This window comes from Lactuca saligna, chromosome 5 (genome assembly GCF_052625555.1).
Source record: "Lactuca saligna cultivar CGN05327 chromosome 5, ASM5262555v1, whole genome shotgun sequence".
NCBI lineage: Eukaryota > Viridiplantae > Streptophyta > Magnoliopsida > Asterales > Asteraceae > Lactuca > Lactuca saligna.
Window position 1 is genome coordinate 184,053,806 of NC_136421.1, and position 19,393 is coordinate 184,073,198.

General features: G+C 37.0%; 1 protein-coding gene across 1 annotated transcript; it reads left to right on the forward strand.

Annotated features, from left to right (window-relative positions):
• The first annotated feature begins 12,549 nt into the window (after positions 1-12,549).
• LOC144998410 (uncharacterized) lies at positions 12,550-14,029 on the forward strand. Its single transcript, XM_078958185.1, has 3 exons — positions 12,550-12,807; positions 12,975-13,159; positions 13,415-14,029. Exons 1-3 carry the CDS (start codon positions 12,801-12,803, stop codon positions 13,946-13,948), a joined length of 726 nt encoding a protein of 241 aa, XP_078814311.1. The 5' UTR covers positions 12,550-12,800; the 3' UTR covers positions 13,949-14,029.
• The last annotated feature ends 5,364 nt before the right edge of the window (positions 14,030-19,393 follow it).

Here is a 19,393-nt window from a genome sequence, read left to right on the forward strand (position 1 = left end):
TGCTACTGATGAGTCATGGAATCCCGTCCACGCTCCTACTGGTAGTGAGATACGGGCCTAGCCCACTCTCACTCCTTCCCTAACTTAGGCCTCGCCCCTGTTCTGCTACTAATAAGATGTGGAGCACTATCCACACTTGGCTATTGGTGAGATATGGGACCTCACCTACACTCACCTCCCTACCAGGCACATACATGTATCACACAGACAATAAGTATAAACTATCATATAAACAAATCCTTGGGCACCCGCCCGCTATTAATGGACCTCGTCCTGAATATCATACTAGCATATTGTGCCTAGGGCTAACCCCCGAGCCTTCTAGTCATAACTACATGGGCCGGTATTATGGCCTTAGACCCATTCACACAAAGGGAAACTCACCTGCACTGGCTGAACTTGCTGATGATCTCACTAGCTGCTGCCCGACAACTCTCTGAACTCCTGCTCCCCTTGCTCCCCGAACTACCAATATCAATGCAACACTGAGTCTAACTGACCCCCGAGAGACAACCAAGTCAACTCTGGTCAAAGTTAAAGTCCTGGTCAAATTCAACCTTCCAGGTCAACCCTACTCGCCGATTCACCCTACTAACTCGCCGAGTTCATATGTTCAGAGTCCTTCCATTCGTGTCTCGACTCGCCGAGTCTACCGATTTCTGAGTCCTGACCTGTCCAACTCACCTTGTCTCCACTCGACTCACTGATTCGAGTCTCAATTTGAAGGGTTTGGGGTTTCGCGACCTGACTCGCCGAGTCCAAGAGCAGACTCGCCGAGTACAGGACAATCTTCATCTGACTAGACGAGCTGTTCATCCCACTCTTCTAGTTGCTCCTAATCTTCATGCTACTCGCCGAGTCCACTCAAAGGACTCGCTGAGTCCATTCAGATCTCCTTACATGCAGAGAACTTTTGAGTCATGCATGGATTCCAAACTGTAGATCTACCCTTCCCAAGCCTATTCCTCACGTAAAGTTGCTAACTTTACGTGTAGAGAAGGAGATCTAGGCAAAATACACCATAAACTAGGGTTTAAGGCAAGGAGGCTCCATAATCAACTCAAGGGCAGATACTTTATGCTTCTCAAGACCATAATATGCTTAGATCCGAAGTAGCAACTTCAGATCTGGCTTCTAACTCAAATGGATACCATTATGGCTAAAAAGCCCCAACACCCACACATAGATCTAGGTGCAAAAGAGTCCAAGAACTAATTTATTACCTCCAAAAGCTCAGAAATATCTTCCCAATCCCAGATCTATAGCCCCTTCTTGCACCTCCAAGATCCTTCTTCCTTCTCCAAGCTTTAATGCACTCTTCAAGGCAACAATTGGCTCAAACAATGGATATGGCGGCTAGGGTTTGGTGTTCTTGGTTAGAGAGGCAGTAAAGGAACCCTAGGGAAGAGAATGAGGTGCTTAAATAGGCTCTAAGTCCCGAATTTAGGGTTTTCCTCGCACAGACCAGACTCGCTGAGTCTCCTTGGCCGACTCGCCGAGTCGGTAACTTACTCCTCAACCCGGATCCCGCTCGGACTCGCCGAGTTTCTCCTTGGACTCGCCGAGTCGCCCCTTAAAATTAGGGTTTTCTTTCCTTTCTTAGCCTTCCAGACTTTGGGTGTTACAGGTGAAAATCGGTTCATTTAATGATTTCTTAGGTTTATTCAGTTTGTTTTTGTCTATTTGAAATTTTCTTAGGTCCAAAGCTAGCCAAATTGAAGTCAACGAAACCAAAAATGGTTAATGATCTAGAAAGGTAACGAACTTCGGTCTTTGTCCACATTTAGGTAATCATGTTTTTTTTATAACACATTTGACTATTGAATTTGTTTGACCTGTTCAAAATAAGGTAATAAGACTGGTAATTAGCTGTAATATTACCTTATTATGAACAGGTCAAACAAGTTTACTGGTAAAAAAACATGGATACCTAAATATAGACAAAAACCAAAGTTCATTACTCGTTTCGGTGGTATTGGGTTCTTTATGCTAAGTACGATACATGACATGGAATTGGGCTACCAGGTCTTTGGGTTCTTTATACATACACTCTTCCCACCAAAATGGTTCTCAATCTAGGATAAACCATCTCCTCATAACCTGAATTTCGGAGCTTGATCCCAGGACATAGTCCTAGAGACGGTTCTAACAGTTTTATTGTATGATGACGCCTAAGAATCAAGTCTAGAACCCACTAGCAACACCTACTCTAGATCTAACACAAAGACCTGATAACCAAATTATATATATATATATATATATATATATATATATATATATATGTGTGTGTGTGTGTCCTTTCAACGAGGCTAGAGTAAGAGGAGTGGAGGTCGTGACCCCGCTCACTACGCTCGCTAGCGATCAATGAATACCGCCCCTAGCTCTTGCTAGGGGGTCGACACGTTACAATTTTAGCGAGAAGAAAGAGAGGATGAAGGTTGAATTTGATTGGTGCTTGCAGGGGCGGATGAAACATAAAGTGATAAACCAAGAAGGGAAGAAAGACAAAACTGCAAATATGGTCCTTGTGGTTTGCAAAAATCTTTGGATTGGGTCCAAAAAGTTTCCAACTTGCACAGAAAATCCAAAATCAAAGTTTTTCTAAAATTGAAAATACGTTTATACCCTTATTTATTTACTTTGCCATAAGTTGGATTATTCGAGGGTCAAAGTATAAATTCGAGATTTATTTTGTAAAGATTTTAGAAGACAGTAGGATATTTCGTAAGTATTAGACCTAATTTGAAAGGATTTATGAAAATAGGGGCTAAAGAGTTAATTATGGACCCCATTTGAAAATAATTGTAAAGGGGGGCAGGGGGGCTCTTAGTAAAATATGGGACTTAATTTGTAAGGGATTTCCATGGATGGGGTTGAAATGGTAAAATATGGACTGGGTTTGAAAAGAGATTAGGAAGGAGGGACCAAAGGTGTACAATGGACGAAAGTTTTATATGATCAGGTATTAAACCTGTCACTTTGCTTCACTACGTTAACCCTAACCCTAGAGCAAACCATCAACTGCCACCTTCACTGTTCCCCTTCTCCAACAACTGCCATCACGCCACTTGCCTCTTTGCCATCATAATTCCGTCGCTATCACTGGACAATGTGCGTAACCGAGGAAGAACCACCGAGAACGGTCAAATGAAGCAGTACGGACTGGAAATCAGAGATGTTGTGGCCGACATCCTTCTTCTGTTTGACGTCTATTCATCAGGCATTGCGTCTCAGCCCCGTTGGCGTCGCCGCTGCTCGTCTCCGTCGAAGACAAGGGTGCCGTCGAGCTATAGACTTCAGTTGCTGCTGTTAATCGACAACAACCATCGTTATGGCCGCTAGTACTGCCGCTGCCTTCACCGTTGCACGCCACCAGATAGGTTGTGATTATGTTTGTGGTGTGTGAGGGATAACTTAGCCAGAGATCGAGAGAAAAACCCACCATGGCAGCCGACCATGGTGGTTGTTTCTGTAAAACAGTTTTTCTACCACCACCAGCCACCGTGAGGTGGTAGTTGTGTAAGTAAATCTTTGGATGGGTGTGTTTGTGAAGTTGTTTGCACAGTATATGGTCAGAAAATCAAGATCCACCGCCACCACCACCGTGAGGTGGTGGATGCCACCATGTGTGTGTGTGTTTAATGTTAGTTAGTGTGTGTGTGTGTGTTACTTTTGGTATTTTCATTGTAAATTGTAACAAAAAATGGAATAATGGAAAGAAACTCAAAACCACCACCGTGAGGTGGTGGCTGCCGCCTCCGGCCACCGTGTCGGGTGGCGGTGTGCCTCATTTGTATTGTGACTCGTTTGGGGTGTTTGGACAAAGGGACTAAAACCCTAATGGGCCTAATGAAGCTCTAATTGACCTAAAAGCCCAAACATGTGACTAATAGGTCTAATGAACCCTAATTGATCAAAAGACCTAGCTATTAGGCCTATTGGGCTAAGATGGGTTTGGAAACCCTAATTAGGGTTTAAAGAACCCTAATATTAGATTTATGGGTTTTGGACTTATTGGGACCCACTTTTGGGCCATTGGAATGGAGTTGTGAATTACAACCAATCATACCATATGACTTATCTAGTAGATTGATGGACTTAATGGATTAAGTCCTTAATGGGTTAAGTGAGAAACACTTAACCCTAATTGTCATTTTATGTGAAACCCTAATCTTAATTGGGCATTAAGTTAGGCCTTTCTATTGGGCTTTGGTGATTGGGCTATTAATGGGCCAAGCAATATCAAGCAAATGGACTTGAATAATTAATGGGCTTTAGGGTAAGGCCTATATGAGGCTTTGGGCCCAATTTGGAAAATTGGGCCATAGATGGGCCATAGTTTAGACCTTAATGATTATATGATATTGGGCCATCAGAATGTCAAAAGTGGATTGGAATAAATGGTTGTGCCTTAGTGTGAGACCATGTAAAGGTTTGGTCCCAATTTGGAAAATTAGGCCATATGTTAGGCTTTGACTCATAGTTGACTATTAGGCATTTGGATTGGGCCTTGGGCTTGGATCAAGCCAAGATTGGGGTAAAGTTGTCTTTTACCCCAAGCATGGACTTATGGTTATGTATTGGAACCCAATTAATAATTGGGTGTTATTTTGATGTTGACAGTTCGAGAACCTGTCTTCCAGCAGCTGGGGTTGGGTCTGCGGGACTTCAGCAATGTGAGATGAGTTACCTTCCAGTAGTAGTGGGTCTAAGGCCACAATATCGACCCACTAGTAGGAGTTGTTGTTAGATGATTGTCTTTGTGATAATTAAATATATTTATGTTTAATAATTGAAGGGATTAAAATGATGCATCAAAACCAATTATTTAGATGAATATAATAATAATAATAATAATAAATACACATTTCCAAATACCAAAAAAAAAAATGAAACTCATACTACACCTCAAGAGTTTTCATATATATATATATATATATATATATATATATATATATATATATATATATATATATATATATATATATATATATATATATATTAGTTACAAATCAAGAGTTTTTTTACCTATGATTATTAATTAGTAATCACTAATAACTTTTTATTTTCCTTTCATTTATAAGTAGTTTGTAAAGTTTTGCTCATTAAAAATATTAACATATTGGAAGAGATTTGTTATTTAAATATAAAGAGTTAATATAAATGTTATAATAGATGTTTTTATGTTTTTATGTTATTAAAAATTATAGTGTTTATTTTTCATTTTTTTATTATTCGTTGTATATATATCTTTTTTAATACAAATATTATAATAGATGTTGTAACACCGTAAATTTCAAAACAAATTTTTCAAATTTTTATAAAACATAATTCAATTAATATTAATCAAACAACCATATTAATTATCCAATTTAGGTCAATACAAAATCTCAAGATCACAATGTAAAAACTCCGAGTGTGTGTGTACGGATCAAGTCGGCGCCTTCCCGCAGTCGTCACTAGTACCTGAAACAATAACATCAAACACTGTAAGCACAAAGCTTAGTGAGTTCCCCAAAATACCACATTTAACACATAATAGCCACTCGAGGCTATAACTCTGTGGGTCCGTGCACCCAAACTCTGTGAACCCTCAGGTTCTAACTCTGATAAACATGCACCACATAAATCACATAGAAATAATGCAGTACAAAACATAACATACATAGCATACAAATACTCTATCACATAACTCTGGTTACCTACTCAAGGTAAAGTATAGTGAGAAGACTCACCTCGCGTATCTCGGTATCTCACGAATCCTGAATATCCCTCGTGCTCGATCCTCCGAGCTCTACTCCTCCTATAACAACGTATGCCTCTAGTTAACACTTTATATCTTCTAAGGTTGACTATACCCAAGAAGTCAACACAGGTCAACTTTTGGTCAACGGTCAATGGTCAACTTTGACCGGACTCGGCGGGTGCTACAGCGACTCGGCGAGTCTAGACGTTTTCACCAACCCTCTGAAATTCCCTTCCTACACGTCGAGTATTCCCCCCCTTACTCGACGAGTTTCACCTGGAAGAATCGCGGGGCCACCCCGAAGTCTCAAGAACAACTCGGCGAGTCCCAGTTCGACTCAGTCCACTTGTCGTCCCTCTCCAACTCACCCTGAATCACTGAGTCTACCCATGACTCGATTGGACCACTCACTGAGCAATCCCAAGGCAATCTTCAAACTACTCGCCGAGTCTGATGAACAGACTCGGCGAGTCCATGCCATGCAACTACTCCAACTTGCTTCTAAGGTCAGATCTGCTTCCACAATCTATAGATCTGGCCTCCCTAGACTGATTCATCACGTAAAGCTTGTATCTTGGTGCCCATAACACACCCCATGGCTCATAAATGGAGTTTTGACCTAAGGCATAAGGATTCCAATCCAAAGCCTCCATTGATTCCCAAAAAGCTTGGGTAAAGGGACACTTTGGACCTCTAAGGGTCCAGATCTATGGTTCAAACCTCATAATGGACCAAGGGGGCACTAGATCTTGCCACAAAAGGGTTCAACAAACCCTAAATCTAGATAAACATCAACAAGGAAGAAGATAACTCGAAATTATTACCATAATAGTGATGCTCTGGACTCCAAACCCTCAGAAGTGGCTCCACTTGCTTTCCCTTGGCTAGTTATTCTCCTTCCTTGCAACAAAGACACCCCAAGATCAATAATGGCCTTCTACTTTGCTCCAAATGCTCACACTCGATTAGGGTTTCACTCAAGGGACTAGTGAGCACAAATGACGGCCATTAGGTCCTTTAAATAGGTCTCAAACCCAAGAAATTAGGGTTTCATTACACAGCGCTGACTTGCCGAGTCCATATCCTGGACTCGCCGAGTCCAGGCGCGATCCCGTGACCAGATCCGCGTCCCTACTCGGCGAGTCTGAGCTCCAACTCACCGAGTCCCCTCTCAAATCATCAAAAACATAAATATACAAGATAATGGAGGGTGAAAGTGGGTTAGATCTGATCCCACATCGGCTGGGAAGGAGAACTAAGCATTCCTTATAAGGGGTGTGGATACCTTTCCTATCACAACGCGTTTTAAAGCCGTGAGGGCAGCAGATCCCATAAGAACTCTGCAGTTAAGCGTGCTCGGGTGGGAGTAGTACCAAGATGGGTGACCCCCTGGGAAGTCCTCGTGCCGAGTGGCCCAAAGCGGACAATATTGTGATACGTGCCAGAGGGGAATGTTACAAATGGTATTAGAGTCAGGGCACGGGTCGATGTGTTCGACGGGGACGTCGAACCCGATAATGGGGGGTGAAAGTGGGTTAGATCTGATCCCACATCGGCTGGGAATGAGAACTAAGCATTCCTTATAAGGGGTGTGGATACCTTTCCTATCACAACGCGTTTTAAAGCCGTGAGGGCAGCAGATCCCATAAGAACTCTGCAGTTAAGCGTGCTCAGGCGGGAGTAATACCAGGATGGGTGACCCCCTGGGAAGTCCTCGTGCCGAGTGGCCCAAAGCGAACAATATTGTGATACGTGCCAGAGGGGGATGTTACAGATGTTTTTGTATTTTTATTTTACTAAAAGTTGCAGTTCATATTTTTGTTCATACATTTTGTTACCCGTTATATATAGATTATCATACGTTTGATATACAATTTACACAGTTTTAAACAGTTTATAAAATTATCAAATAATTGTATATATCACAATGACTTAAAAATTAAAACTATAATGTTTAATAAAAACTAATATGTCAACTATATGTTTGCTTTAGTACTAACATTTTGTTTCAAAAAAGAAATATTAAATAATAATTTGGTAAAAGTTATTATTTTAACTATATAATTGTATTCGCACGCAACGCGTGGGGATTCACCTAGTATATTTATAAAGGAGACATTTTTACTTGTACCACATGTATTTGAAACATCCATGATTTTTTAATTTCCATCTAATAATTATTATAATTTGGTTAATATTATTAAATTAATATAAAAACTAAACTAATCATAAATTAATTAAACTACAACATTAAAATATCATATTTTACTTTTATTGGTAAAGTTATGATTTTAAATTTTAAATATATTATAGTTAACTTATTAATTTAAATATATTATCGTATATGAGCAATTATCATTTAAAATCCAAACATTTTTATATAATTTATGATTTTATGCAAAATAGTTAAATTAATAATTTCAAAATAATGTTAAATGTTAAGTTAAAACCAAATTTCAATTAAACTTGAAAAATATCAAGAGACTATTTTATAAATATTTAAAAATTATAAATTATAGTGTTAAACCTAATTGTAATCCTAAATTAACAACAAAACCGTGAAATTATTTTTTATAATCATTAAGAATTTTCAAATACATAGCTAAAAAATAACATACAATAAGAATAGTTACAAGTAATATTACATATAATTTTAATGTTATCTTTTAAAATAATTTTTTTTTGTTATTTTAAATAATTATAATTAAAGAAACTAACAATATTAATCAAATAAATTTTAAAAAAATTAAATTTCTGAAACCAAAATAAAATAATTAAGAGTTTCCAAATATGTTATTTTAAATAACTTACAAGAACAATAGTTAAAAGTAACATTATATACAAAAATTATATTGTTACCATTAAAAACAAAAACAATGTTTGATGTTTTAAATAATTACAATGAAATAAATTAAAATCTTAAGCAAATAAACGTTTTAATATTAATTAATCTTAAGAACTATAAATATCGTTAAAACATATATTATATTTAATTTTATTCATGAGTAACATGCAGACAGAGACCATTGAGACAATTAAGATTATAGAATTTTAAAAGATATCTACATTATCATATAATTAAAATAAACAATGTTTATACCAATTTATTATAAGATTTATTATATAAGAGCTAACAACAACGTCAATGATATATTTAAAAACATATATTTGTAAAGATTTCAAATATATTGCTGTATTTTGCGCAACACGCGACTATTCGCCTAGTTATTCCTATAAATTTAATGGCTATGTAAGTTACAGGTTATCAAAAATGTGATTTTTCATCGAAAATCAACATTATATATATATATATATATATATATATATATATATATATATATATATATATATATATATATATATATATATATATATATATATATATATATGACTTCAACGACTCCATAACCGATCCAAATGACTTAAAATGGTTAGATTTCATTTAACAATATTTTTAAAAACATAATACTTCCATATCCATTAGAAAACAATATTTTCACATAGTTAAAAGATTCAAATATGATTATCTATGGTTTATGACATGAAAAACTAAGGCTTTATGTGAATTATATGTACTTCAAAATGAATTGTTATTTGCAAATCATCATTAGATCATCTTCAAACTTAAATATAGTGAACATTATGAGTTAGATTGATGACAATGGTTGAAGTTTAAACTATTCCAAAGTTACATAATGTCACAATTACAACTCAAATCGCCATTTAAGCTATTAACTAACTCAAAAAAACTATATTTGATCAAAATGTGCAATTATCAACATATGGTGCATTCATTTGTTCCAAATTAGTTTAAAAAGTTAAAACAAGGTTACATTATGGATCAAACGCACATATAAAAGTCAATATTCAAATCCAATCTGACATTCAAGCTAATCAAGCCATAAATGAGTAATCTGACTTTAGATTCATAAACAAATAGTTCAAACAAAGCCATCGAATCAATCCTATCCTCTTAGACATCATAAATTCGGATTTGGGGAAATCCAAAATCCAAGATTAGAAGAACGAATTGTACCTTCTAGTGTCTCAAGGATGCGATTCAAGCTTTTGTTCTTCAACTACACTTCAAATCCACCTCTAATTCTCTGCATAGCTCCAAAATTATCATCAAGTTTTCCCATGGCTTTCCAAAGCCGTTAATGTATATGTTTGATAAAACTAGTTGGAAGCTGAAAGTTAGTAGTTGTAGTTTTTATTTGTTTAGAAGTGTCTGAAAAAAGTGGTCGTAAGCTTTTAAAATGTGTAAAATCACATAAAATCAAAAGGCTAAAAGTTACTAAAATATAAAGGCTAAAAGATTTTGTTTAAAACAAAATAAAATCCCATACTTATAAGTTAAAAGTAAAAAATTAGTAAAAACTTCCAAAAGTTCGATGCAAAACATCCATACCAGTATCCCTAGTTGTTCTTGTTGCATGTATTGGTTTTCTATTTAAAGTTTTTTATTTTTATGTTTCTATCAAATAAGATTTTGTAATAAACACCAAAATTTATAACACATCATCTAAACTGGATGGAGCCGGGTACGGGAAGAGGGGCGGGACCTTTCCCACTGCGATGAACATCGTACCGGCAGTGCGGGTAGGCCTGTGCGGGGAAGGGGGTGAGGTGCTCTGTTGCCGGGTTCTCGTTCCTTTCGTGATTGGGTAGAAAATGTTTTTTTTAAAGTAACCGTTCTTAACGGTAAAATGTGAATTTTTTGTTTTTTTCTTATTTTTTTAAATTCCAACGGTTAAATGGTTTGAATTTTTTTTTACCCTCTACAACATCTATAAATACTTATACTCATTTACATTCAATCAAACATTCAAACAAACCCTCTGTTTTTTGGCTTCCCTAAAATAGCAGATTGAAAAGTTGGTAAAGACCCGCCCTACAACTTGTATTTTCTTCAAAAATAAAAAAAATCCCGACAGTCAAACCCCAACCTCATATATAAGAAAAAAAACTAAGGTTTCGAGTTTAAGCGCCCCTACTCGAAACATTTTTGCTATCAATTCATCATCACAAGGAGTTTATCGTCCCCAATTCGATGCTCCCATTCAATCTCCACTACAATTTCAATACCAAAATGTTAGACATATTATCCGATCCACGATCCAAATGTTACTCCGCAAATGTTTTCAAACTTTGTTGTTTTTTCCAATCAACATTCGTCAAATCAACCTCAAACCCAAACCCAACCCCAAACCCACACCCAAACTCAAACCCAAACCCAACAACAATTCCAACTTGTCGAAGAGTTGGATGACTCGAAAAAAGAAAAGATGGTTCCCGAAAGTCAACCCACACCACCCTCACAACGACGCAAAGGAAAACAACAAGCGCGCAAGGGTGTCGCACCACCGGGATGACAAAAGTCGACAACATGGCTTCCACAAGAAGAGTTAGTTTTGGTAAAATCTTGGGTTGACATTTATGAGGATTCGAAGACGGGAAATGCACAACAGGGAAATCACTTTTGGTTTCGCATTTTAGAACGGTTTCGGGAGGAGCTAGAAAAAGATGACGACTATCGTACGAAACACCAACTGAATTCGAAGTTTCGAGAAATAGCAAATGGGGTTTCAAAAATAAACAGGTTGTACAACAACCTAAAAACTCAACAAAAAAGCGGCCAACGTGACGAAGAAATACTTCAAGAAGCTTTGCAATTTTACCTTGAGGAAGTCGGAAAACCATTCAAGTGGAACGATTGTTGGAAACTATTGGCTAAAAGTCCTAGGTGGAAAAAATAAGAGCGAAATTTTATTTTTGGAGTACAACAATCAAAGTGAACGAAAACGGGCTCTAGTGGTTACATAATTTCCTCCGATACTCGGATCAGTCCAGATTTAAATCAAGATGACGAACTCGAACTAGAAGAAATTGTCCGACTGATTGGTAGGGACAAAGCAAAGAGGAAGGGAAAATGGACTTCTTCGGGTGCATTAGATTTCAGCATAGACGTTGAGGAAATTTGGAAAATAACAACGTCGTTTGATCGATATAATCTTAATTTAGCCGAACGTTTGGCGTTCAACAAAGAAAAAGAAGCAATGAAGAAGGAGCATGAGGAGAGACATCTCTAAGGACCGGCTCTTGAGCTCGTGATAAAGAAGAAAGAAAAAAATTATGAAAAAAATATTTTTCATAGGTTGTTGGTTGGTTTGTTTGATTTTTTGTTTTTGCTTTTTTTAATATTCTACTTTTAAAAATCTTAGGTTTATTGTAATTTTTATTTTAATTAATGAAATGCATTTTCTTTTTAATTAAAATTTTTGTTTATTATTAATTTAAAAATTATAAATCATAAGAATAAATTAATTTTAATTAAAAAAAACAAATAATGAAGAAAATTTCTCAAGAAAAACAATAGAAAAAATATTGTAGCCTACAAAAAATGAAAATTTCTTACCCACATCTCCGCTCTAAAAAGGTGTTTGGGATTGTATATTTTCATATACTTATTACTCATTAAAGGTGTTTGGGATTGTGTATTTTCATGTACTTATTACTTATTAGTTTACCAAGAAACCATTCAACTGAAAAGTATTTGGAAATTCAAAATGGATTTTAGCTTTTCCACACAAGTTTTGAAGAAGTCATTTTTTTTTTCAAACTTTTTGAAACTCATTACGTTTGATTTAAAATCACAAACACCCCCTAAATATAACTTAACCAAATTCAAATTTACATATTTTAATATCGACTTAAAGTTTGTAAACATTTATAGAAGGAATCAAACGACTAATATGATCATCAACCATTCATACTCCTAAATGGTATCTCAATTTCATATTGGATGAATCAAACGACTATATACTCAGCTTCTTTTTCCTAAACGAGAATTTACCAACAATGTATCTTCGTCTTTTTACTTCCAACCATACTCGGCGCTAAATCACCCTGATACGTAATACTGCAAAACCCTAAATTCTTACATCTCTATAGCAATATGAAATTCAGGGTGCCATGATTTAATAAAAATGCAGCACAATCAAGTCTAGCCTACATTTTCTTCATCAGCTTCTTCGAACCATACTAACTTGCAATGGAAGGTACGCAATCATCGATCATATTCATTCGATTAACTGTTCAATAAGTTCCGCAAATCAAATATCATTATTCGATTTGTACATCTTTTTACGATTTCATCGAGTGTAGTTGAAAATTACATGTGCGATGTTTTACTTGAACACAAATCGCGATGTGTACGATTTTTCAGGAGGACCGATGTGTATGCGAGAGGCGATTCAGCGTGAACTTGAGAAAGAGATGATACGGGGGATGATTATAGCAGAGGAAGTTGAGCGTCTACACGTTTTGGAAGCAGAAGTGAGGAATGAATTGATGATTGGACGAGAGATTATGGCAATGAATAACCGAAAGGGATTTTCATCGTCGTTTATGGTGAGTACGTAATCCTTGTTCTCTCTCTAGGTTCATCCGTCATTCACGAATCAGTACTTTATTCTGGTTAAAATCTTCTGAATAGAATAGTTTTCTTCCATTAATGTACTGTTGTTCATAGTTCAGCTTCTGCATCAATGAACAGAATTCCATCCAAGATTCTAATTCAAGTAGCTTTTGGGGGGTTTTACCTTTTCAGAGATTTCAGTTTTTTTTGGGTTTTTATGTAATTTCATACTGAGTTTCTTATTACAGCCAACCACGTCTGGAGCTGGACATAACCCACCACCATTATTACATTCAACCGAGCTTAATTCCTACAGTCAAAAGAAGAACATAGAGTGGAAATGTCCGATCTGTAAGGTTAGTGCACCATGTGAGAATGGTTTCCTGCAACATCTTGCAGGAAAAAAACACATGGCCAAAAAGGCAACTATCAATTACTCATCCAAATGGATATGTCCAATCTGTGAGGTTAGTACAACGTGTGAGAGTGGTTTACTAGATCACCTTAGAGGAAAAAAACATAAAGCCAATATGGAGTCTTTGAGAGGTGACAACAATGGTAAAAGTAACAAGTCTGTTGAGACACATGAGCCATTTGTGATTAAGAACTTTTTAGGATATGTTTCAAATGATTTGAAAGAAGATACAAAGAAGAAGGAAATGGAGTGGAGATGTCGGATCTGTGAGGTGATTGCAACAAGTGAGATTGATTTACAGAAGCATATCGCGGGAAGGAAACATAAGGCTAAGGTGGTAACTTTAGGAAAAGGAAAAAAGATTTAAAAAATACTTGTTAAGACTATAAGTTTGATTTGAGTTTTGGTTCTTTTTATTGTTTGCAAACAAGCTTTTAATTTGTTTTTCATGGGCTAATGTTGTAGACTTGATAAATGGAACTACTTTAATATTGTAAAAATATATTGAAAGTCCGCATAGTATTACAATTCTTGTTGAGTTCAAGAGTGGTGGGTGTTAAGACACATTTAATCAAGTTTAATTAAACTATGTTTGACAAAACTAAGGCTTAAGGGAGTGGGATAGCAACTCACTACACCACCCTCAAGTTATGTAAAGAGCCTCGCTAAGAATATATTGCGCGCGCGAGAGAGAGAGAGAGAGAGAGAGAGAGAGAGAGAGAGAGAGAGAGAGAGAGAGGGAGGGAGGGAGGGAGGGAGGGAGGGAGGGAGATTGATTCTACTTTCTATGTGATTGGTTGTGGGTATTTTACATTTTATTTTTCTTTTCAAAACAAAATATATGCACTACCTCTCCATATACTAAGATTATGTCGCAATAAAAAAATCTATATGGCAAGGTGTTAGGAGTGTTACCACTGCTTCTAACTTAACTAGTAGCCGAAAGTTATGGATTAGAAGTTATAGATTATATTTTTGTAAAAAGGCATTGAAAAAGTAGTTGTGAGTTTTTAAAAGATATAAAACAACATAAATCTTAAAAACTAAAAACTAGTAGCTTTATAGATTAGATGGTTTTTTGTTTAAAAAAAAAAAAAAAAAAACTTCAAGCTTGTACATCCAAAATACTTTTTTTTTCCAAAATTATCCAAAACTTGTTAGAAACACATTGTAAAGTGAACATATATTTGGTCGCACATAAGGTACTATTGGAATAGGAACACATTGATTGGTTGGAGGAAACGATAGAAGTTGACGTGTCACCCTTCTTCCACGCAAGAAGAGCGCCTCCCATGCATAGGTGTATTTTGGAGTGATGTTCTTCACGGAGGAATATGAACGTATTGATTGGTCGGTAAGAAGCAGACAATAATTTGATCGTTGATTTGTATCCGTTGGGCATAAAAACCAAAGAGTTATGGAACTTTTAAATTTAAACCAGACCATATTTACCTTAAATACTAACACTTTTTATACACATTTCACACCACAAACACATCTATTTTTTCTATACTCAAATTTTCATCAAACTTGCTGTGGATCAAAATCAAAATACTTTAACCACTTAAAAGAGTCTAAATGATATGTGCACACATATGAGTGGATACATGCATATGTTAACATCCCCGATTCAACAACCCTTGTTCACCAACCATCTATACTTGGGGATGTCAAAAACCACCGTGGGACTCCAATACCGTACGAGACTAATTTTTATAAAAATTCAGGGGCGGGGGCGAAATTAAACCCCATTTATTTTTGGGACCGGGGTCGAGACTGAGTATTTACATCTCGTACTCCTACGAGGGCCCCGATTGCATGTTTATATATATATATATATATATATATATATATATATATATATATATATATATATATATATAATGCACTTTGGAGGACCTACTCGACGAGTTGGTTGGTCCCGACTCGTCGTGTAGGGGCCGAGGTGGCCACATGGTTTATGAATCCTACTCGTTGAGTCAAAGGGATGGACTCGACGAGTTGAGTCTGTATTGAGAAATCCCTAATTTTAAGGCTTGAACCCTATTTAAAGGCCCTTAAGCCCTCATTTCCACCTCCCTGGACATTTAGACACACTGAGAGAAATCCTAGATGAGATGTAGTCGTTGTAAGAGAGAGAAAGGCTAAAGATCTTGTGTCCAAGTGCATTTTTAGAAGAGGGTTGAAGAGCAAGAAGGTTTGGAACGAGAAGAAGCTTTGGATCTAGTGTTCTTTCGGTGCTAGCTTTCAGTTGGAGGTAAAAAGCTATCTCCTTGATCATTTATTTTTGTTAGATCTCTTTTTAGAGAGTTTTAGGGCTTTATCTCATCCATCTTTTGGTTTGGAGTTGTTGAGCTGGTCATGGAAGTTGAGACTACAGATCTGAGCTATATGAGTCCCTGTGAGCCCAAAGATTCGAGCTTTATCAAGCTTTGGGAAAGTCTTCAAGCACAAAGACCTTTATGGAGCTTGTTTTGGCATCTTGAGCCCTATATGCAATGCATGAATGTAAAGGTTGCAGCTTTACGTAATGATTCAGCCTTAGGAGGCTAGATCCAGAGTATGAGACCTTATTTCTATCCAGAATCGTCTGAATGAGGAAATGGACTGAATAGACTCGATGAGTAGGTGATCCGACTCTATGAGTCGGTTAGGGTTTACCCGATGGTTTGGACCCGCGACACACTCGGCGAGTTGATGAGACAACTCGACGAGTTGAGAGGGTTTTACCCATCTTTGGATTCAGAGTGGACTCGACGAGTTGATGAGAAAACTCGACGAGTAGGTATGGTTTTCTTGATCTTTTGGACGTTGCATGGACTCGATGAGTTGGCTAGCAACTCAGCGAGTAGAGCCAGGTTTTCGCGATTTATTGAGTTCTGAGGGACTCGATGAGTTCATGAGTTGTACTCGACGAGTTGAGTCAATATGGACTGTTGACTTGGGTGTGGACTTCCGTTGACTTTTAAAGTTGGATCAGTTTTGACTGTTGATTTCCGTTGACTTTAGGGTTTTGGTCAATTGTGGATTTTGGAGGCCATGGAGGGGCGGAGATTTGACTAGCAGCTCGAGTGTGGGATGCATTGCTTTACTCAGCGAGGTGAGTGTTCTCACTATATTTACCTTGAGTGGTAATTTGTGTAACCGAAGGGTCTTGTATGCTATTATTGAGTATTGTGATATTATGCATTATGTCTTTGTGATTTATGTTGTATGTTGTTTTGTGCTTCTATTGAGTTATGACCAGAGGGTCCAACCCGATTTGTAAAACTGGAGGGTCCTCACCGAGATACTAGGACCGGAGGGTCCGGCCTGAGTTGTGGGACCGGAGGGTCTTCACTCAGACACATGACCAGATGGTCCTTATCGAGACATAGTCATGAGAGGCTAACTATTGGTGTGTGTGGTATTTTGGGGAACTCACTAAGCTTCGTGTGTACCGTGTTGTGTAATATGTGTTTCAGGTACTTTTGTAGATTTCGGGAAGGCGAAGGCTCGATTATACATACTTGTTCGAGATTATGAATCAGGATTCTGGGATATTATCAGTTATTTCATTGAGTTGTGTTTTGATAAATGACACATTGTGGTTTTTGAGAAAATGTGATATAGAGTTTTAGGTGATTTAAAAATGGAAATTTTGTTTGAAAATTTACGGTGTCACACACACACGCGCGCACAGACACACACACACACACACACACACACACACACACATATATATATATATATATATATATATATATATATATATATATATATATATATATATATATTGTAAAATACATATGGGAAATAGAGTATCTAATTTTAGGGCTTCTTTATAATCACATACGAGATACGATACGAACGGAATCCCCCACCCCCACCCAAGATGCAACCAACAACCCAACACCTTTGACCATTCCGGTCAGCTTCGTCGACAACAGAATCACCGGCCGCCGATGCCCTTCTGCTTGCCGACACCCTTTCACCGCTTTTCACGAATCACGACAGTCGACTGTGTCTTCGAGAGTTTGAGTTCGTGTATACAGTATACTCGACCATGAGTCTGTGACTTCACATCCCCTGGTAAGTGGTAATCTACCATCTACTGTCCATTTTTCCTCTTTGATACAATTGAGAGTTTGATTTACTGATTGCTTAATTTACCCTCGATAGCTGACTGTTTGATTTACTGATTTCTAATGATTTACCCTCTGTTTCTTACTGTTTTGTCAATAAAATATGTGATTAGGGATGTCAACGGGGACAAACGGGTCGAGGATTGCATCTCCCGCCCTCAAAATTTTCCTGTTCCCCTGCCCCCACCCCGCCCCCGAAATCTCCATCCTTTCCACCCCACCCCGTCCCGCCCACGAATTCCCCTTCTAACCCCCGCCCCCGCCCCCGTTTCCCCTCCCCCGATTGTTTTTTGGGCTACCTTATTTCGGCTAAAAGAAGTTGTTGTTTAGGCTAAAAGAAACTATTTTTTGGGTAACAAATAGATATTTATAACATAATTTTACATGTTACAAACAACTTAAAAACATGTTTTTTGTAGAATTTTTGTACGTAAAAATCATTTTATTGTTTATTATATTTATATAATTAATATATGTCAATTTATATAATTTATTAACGGGGCCCCCATGGGGGTTTCGGGACGGGACTACCAACCCCCGCCCCCACCCCCGAAATCAAAACGGGGGTTAACCTTGCCATCGCCCCGCCCTCATCCCCGATTTTTTTCAAAAAATTCCCCCATACAGGAAAGGGCCCCAACGGGATCGGGGTCACACGGGAATATTTGACATCCCTATATGTGATGTTGATGTGTAATTTATGGTTTGTTGTTGTGTAATTTATGGTTTGTTGTTGTGTAATCTATTTCTCACTATTTTTCAATTAAATCTATGATGTTGTTGTGTAATTTATGAGAGATGTTGCTGAATCAGATAAGTTCAATGTTGAAAGATAAGTTCAATGTTGTTGTGTAATTTCTGCGTTTTTCCTTTGCTTATTCTACTTACCATAAGTTCAATGTTGATAGATTATGGGATATTACTTCATCTAGTTGTTGAATCTGAGATCTTACTTTAGTTAATTGCTACTATAAGCTAATTTTTGTTAGTTACGCGAAAAAATAATGTTGATTTTTATATTTATGTGAACCATTTTCATATTTTTGTAATCATATCTTCAACAAAGCCGAATCAACTCAATGATTCAAACACGGTTAATGATATCGTCAATTATGCAGTTAACTGTAATGAGAAACAATAGATATTTAAATATCCAAAGTGGCGTCATTTCACCTGTAAAGATGTTAATGGAACCGGAATGGTTGTTTATAAGTATTGTAGAAAGGAAATTATGTATAGAAGCAAAAATGGAACAAACGAGATGCATACTCACCACAAGGCATGCAAAATACGAACCAGAAAAAAGAAAAATGATTTTCAGAGTCAGTTAACCGGAAAAAGATCTAAGACGGATGAAAGTGGGGGATCACTTTTAGTAACACATCGGTTTAATTTTGATGATTCGCGAACTGATCTTGCTAAAATGATCACAAAACATGATTACCCACTTAGAATTGTTGAACACGATGGCTTTAGAGATTTTTGTCAGGGGCTCTAACCACTTTTTAGGCCGATTTGTGGAAATACAACTAGATCTAATGTCATAAAGTTGTAAGGTAAGGAAGAGGCAAGGATGATGCATTTTTTGGAGAGTATTCAAGGTAGGATTGCAATAACTACCGACATGTGGACTGCCAACTACCCAAAAAAAGGATATATGATAGTGACATCCCATTTCATTGATGATT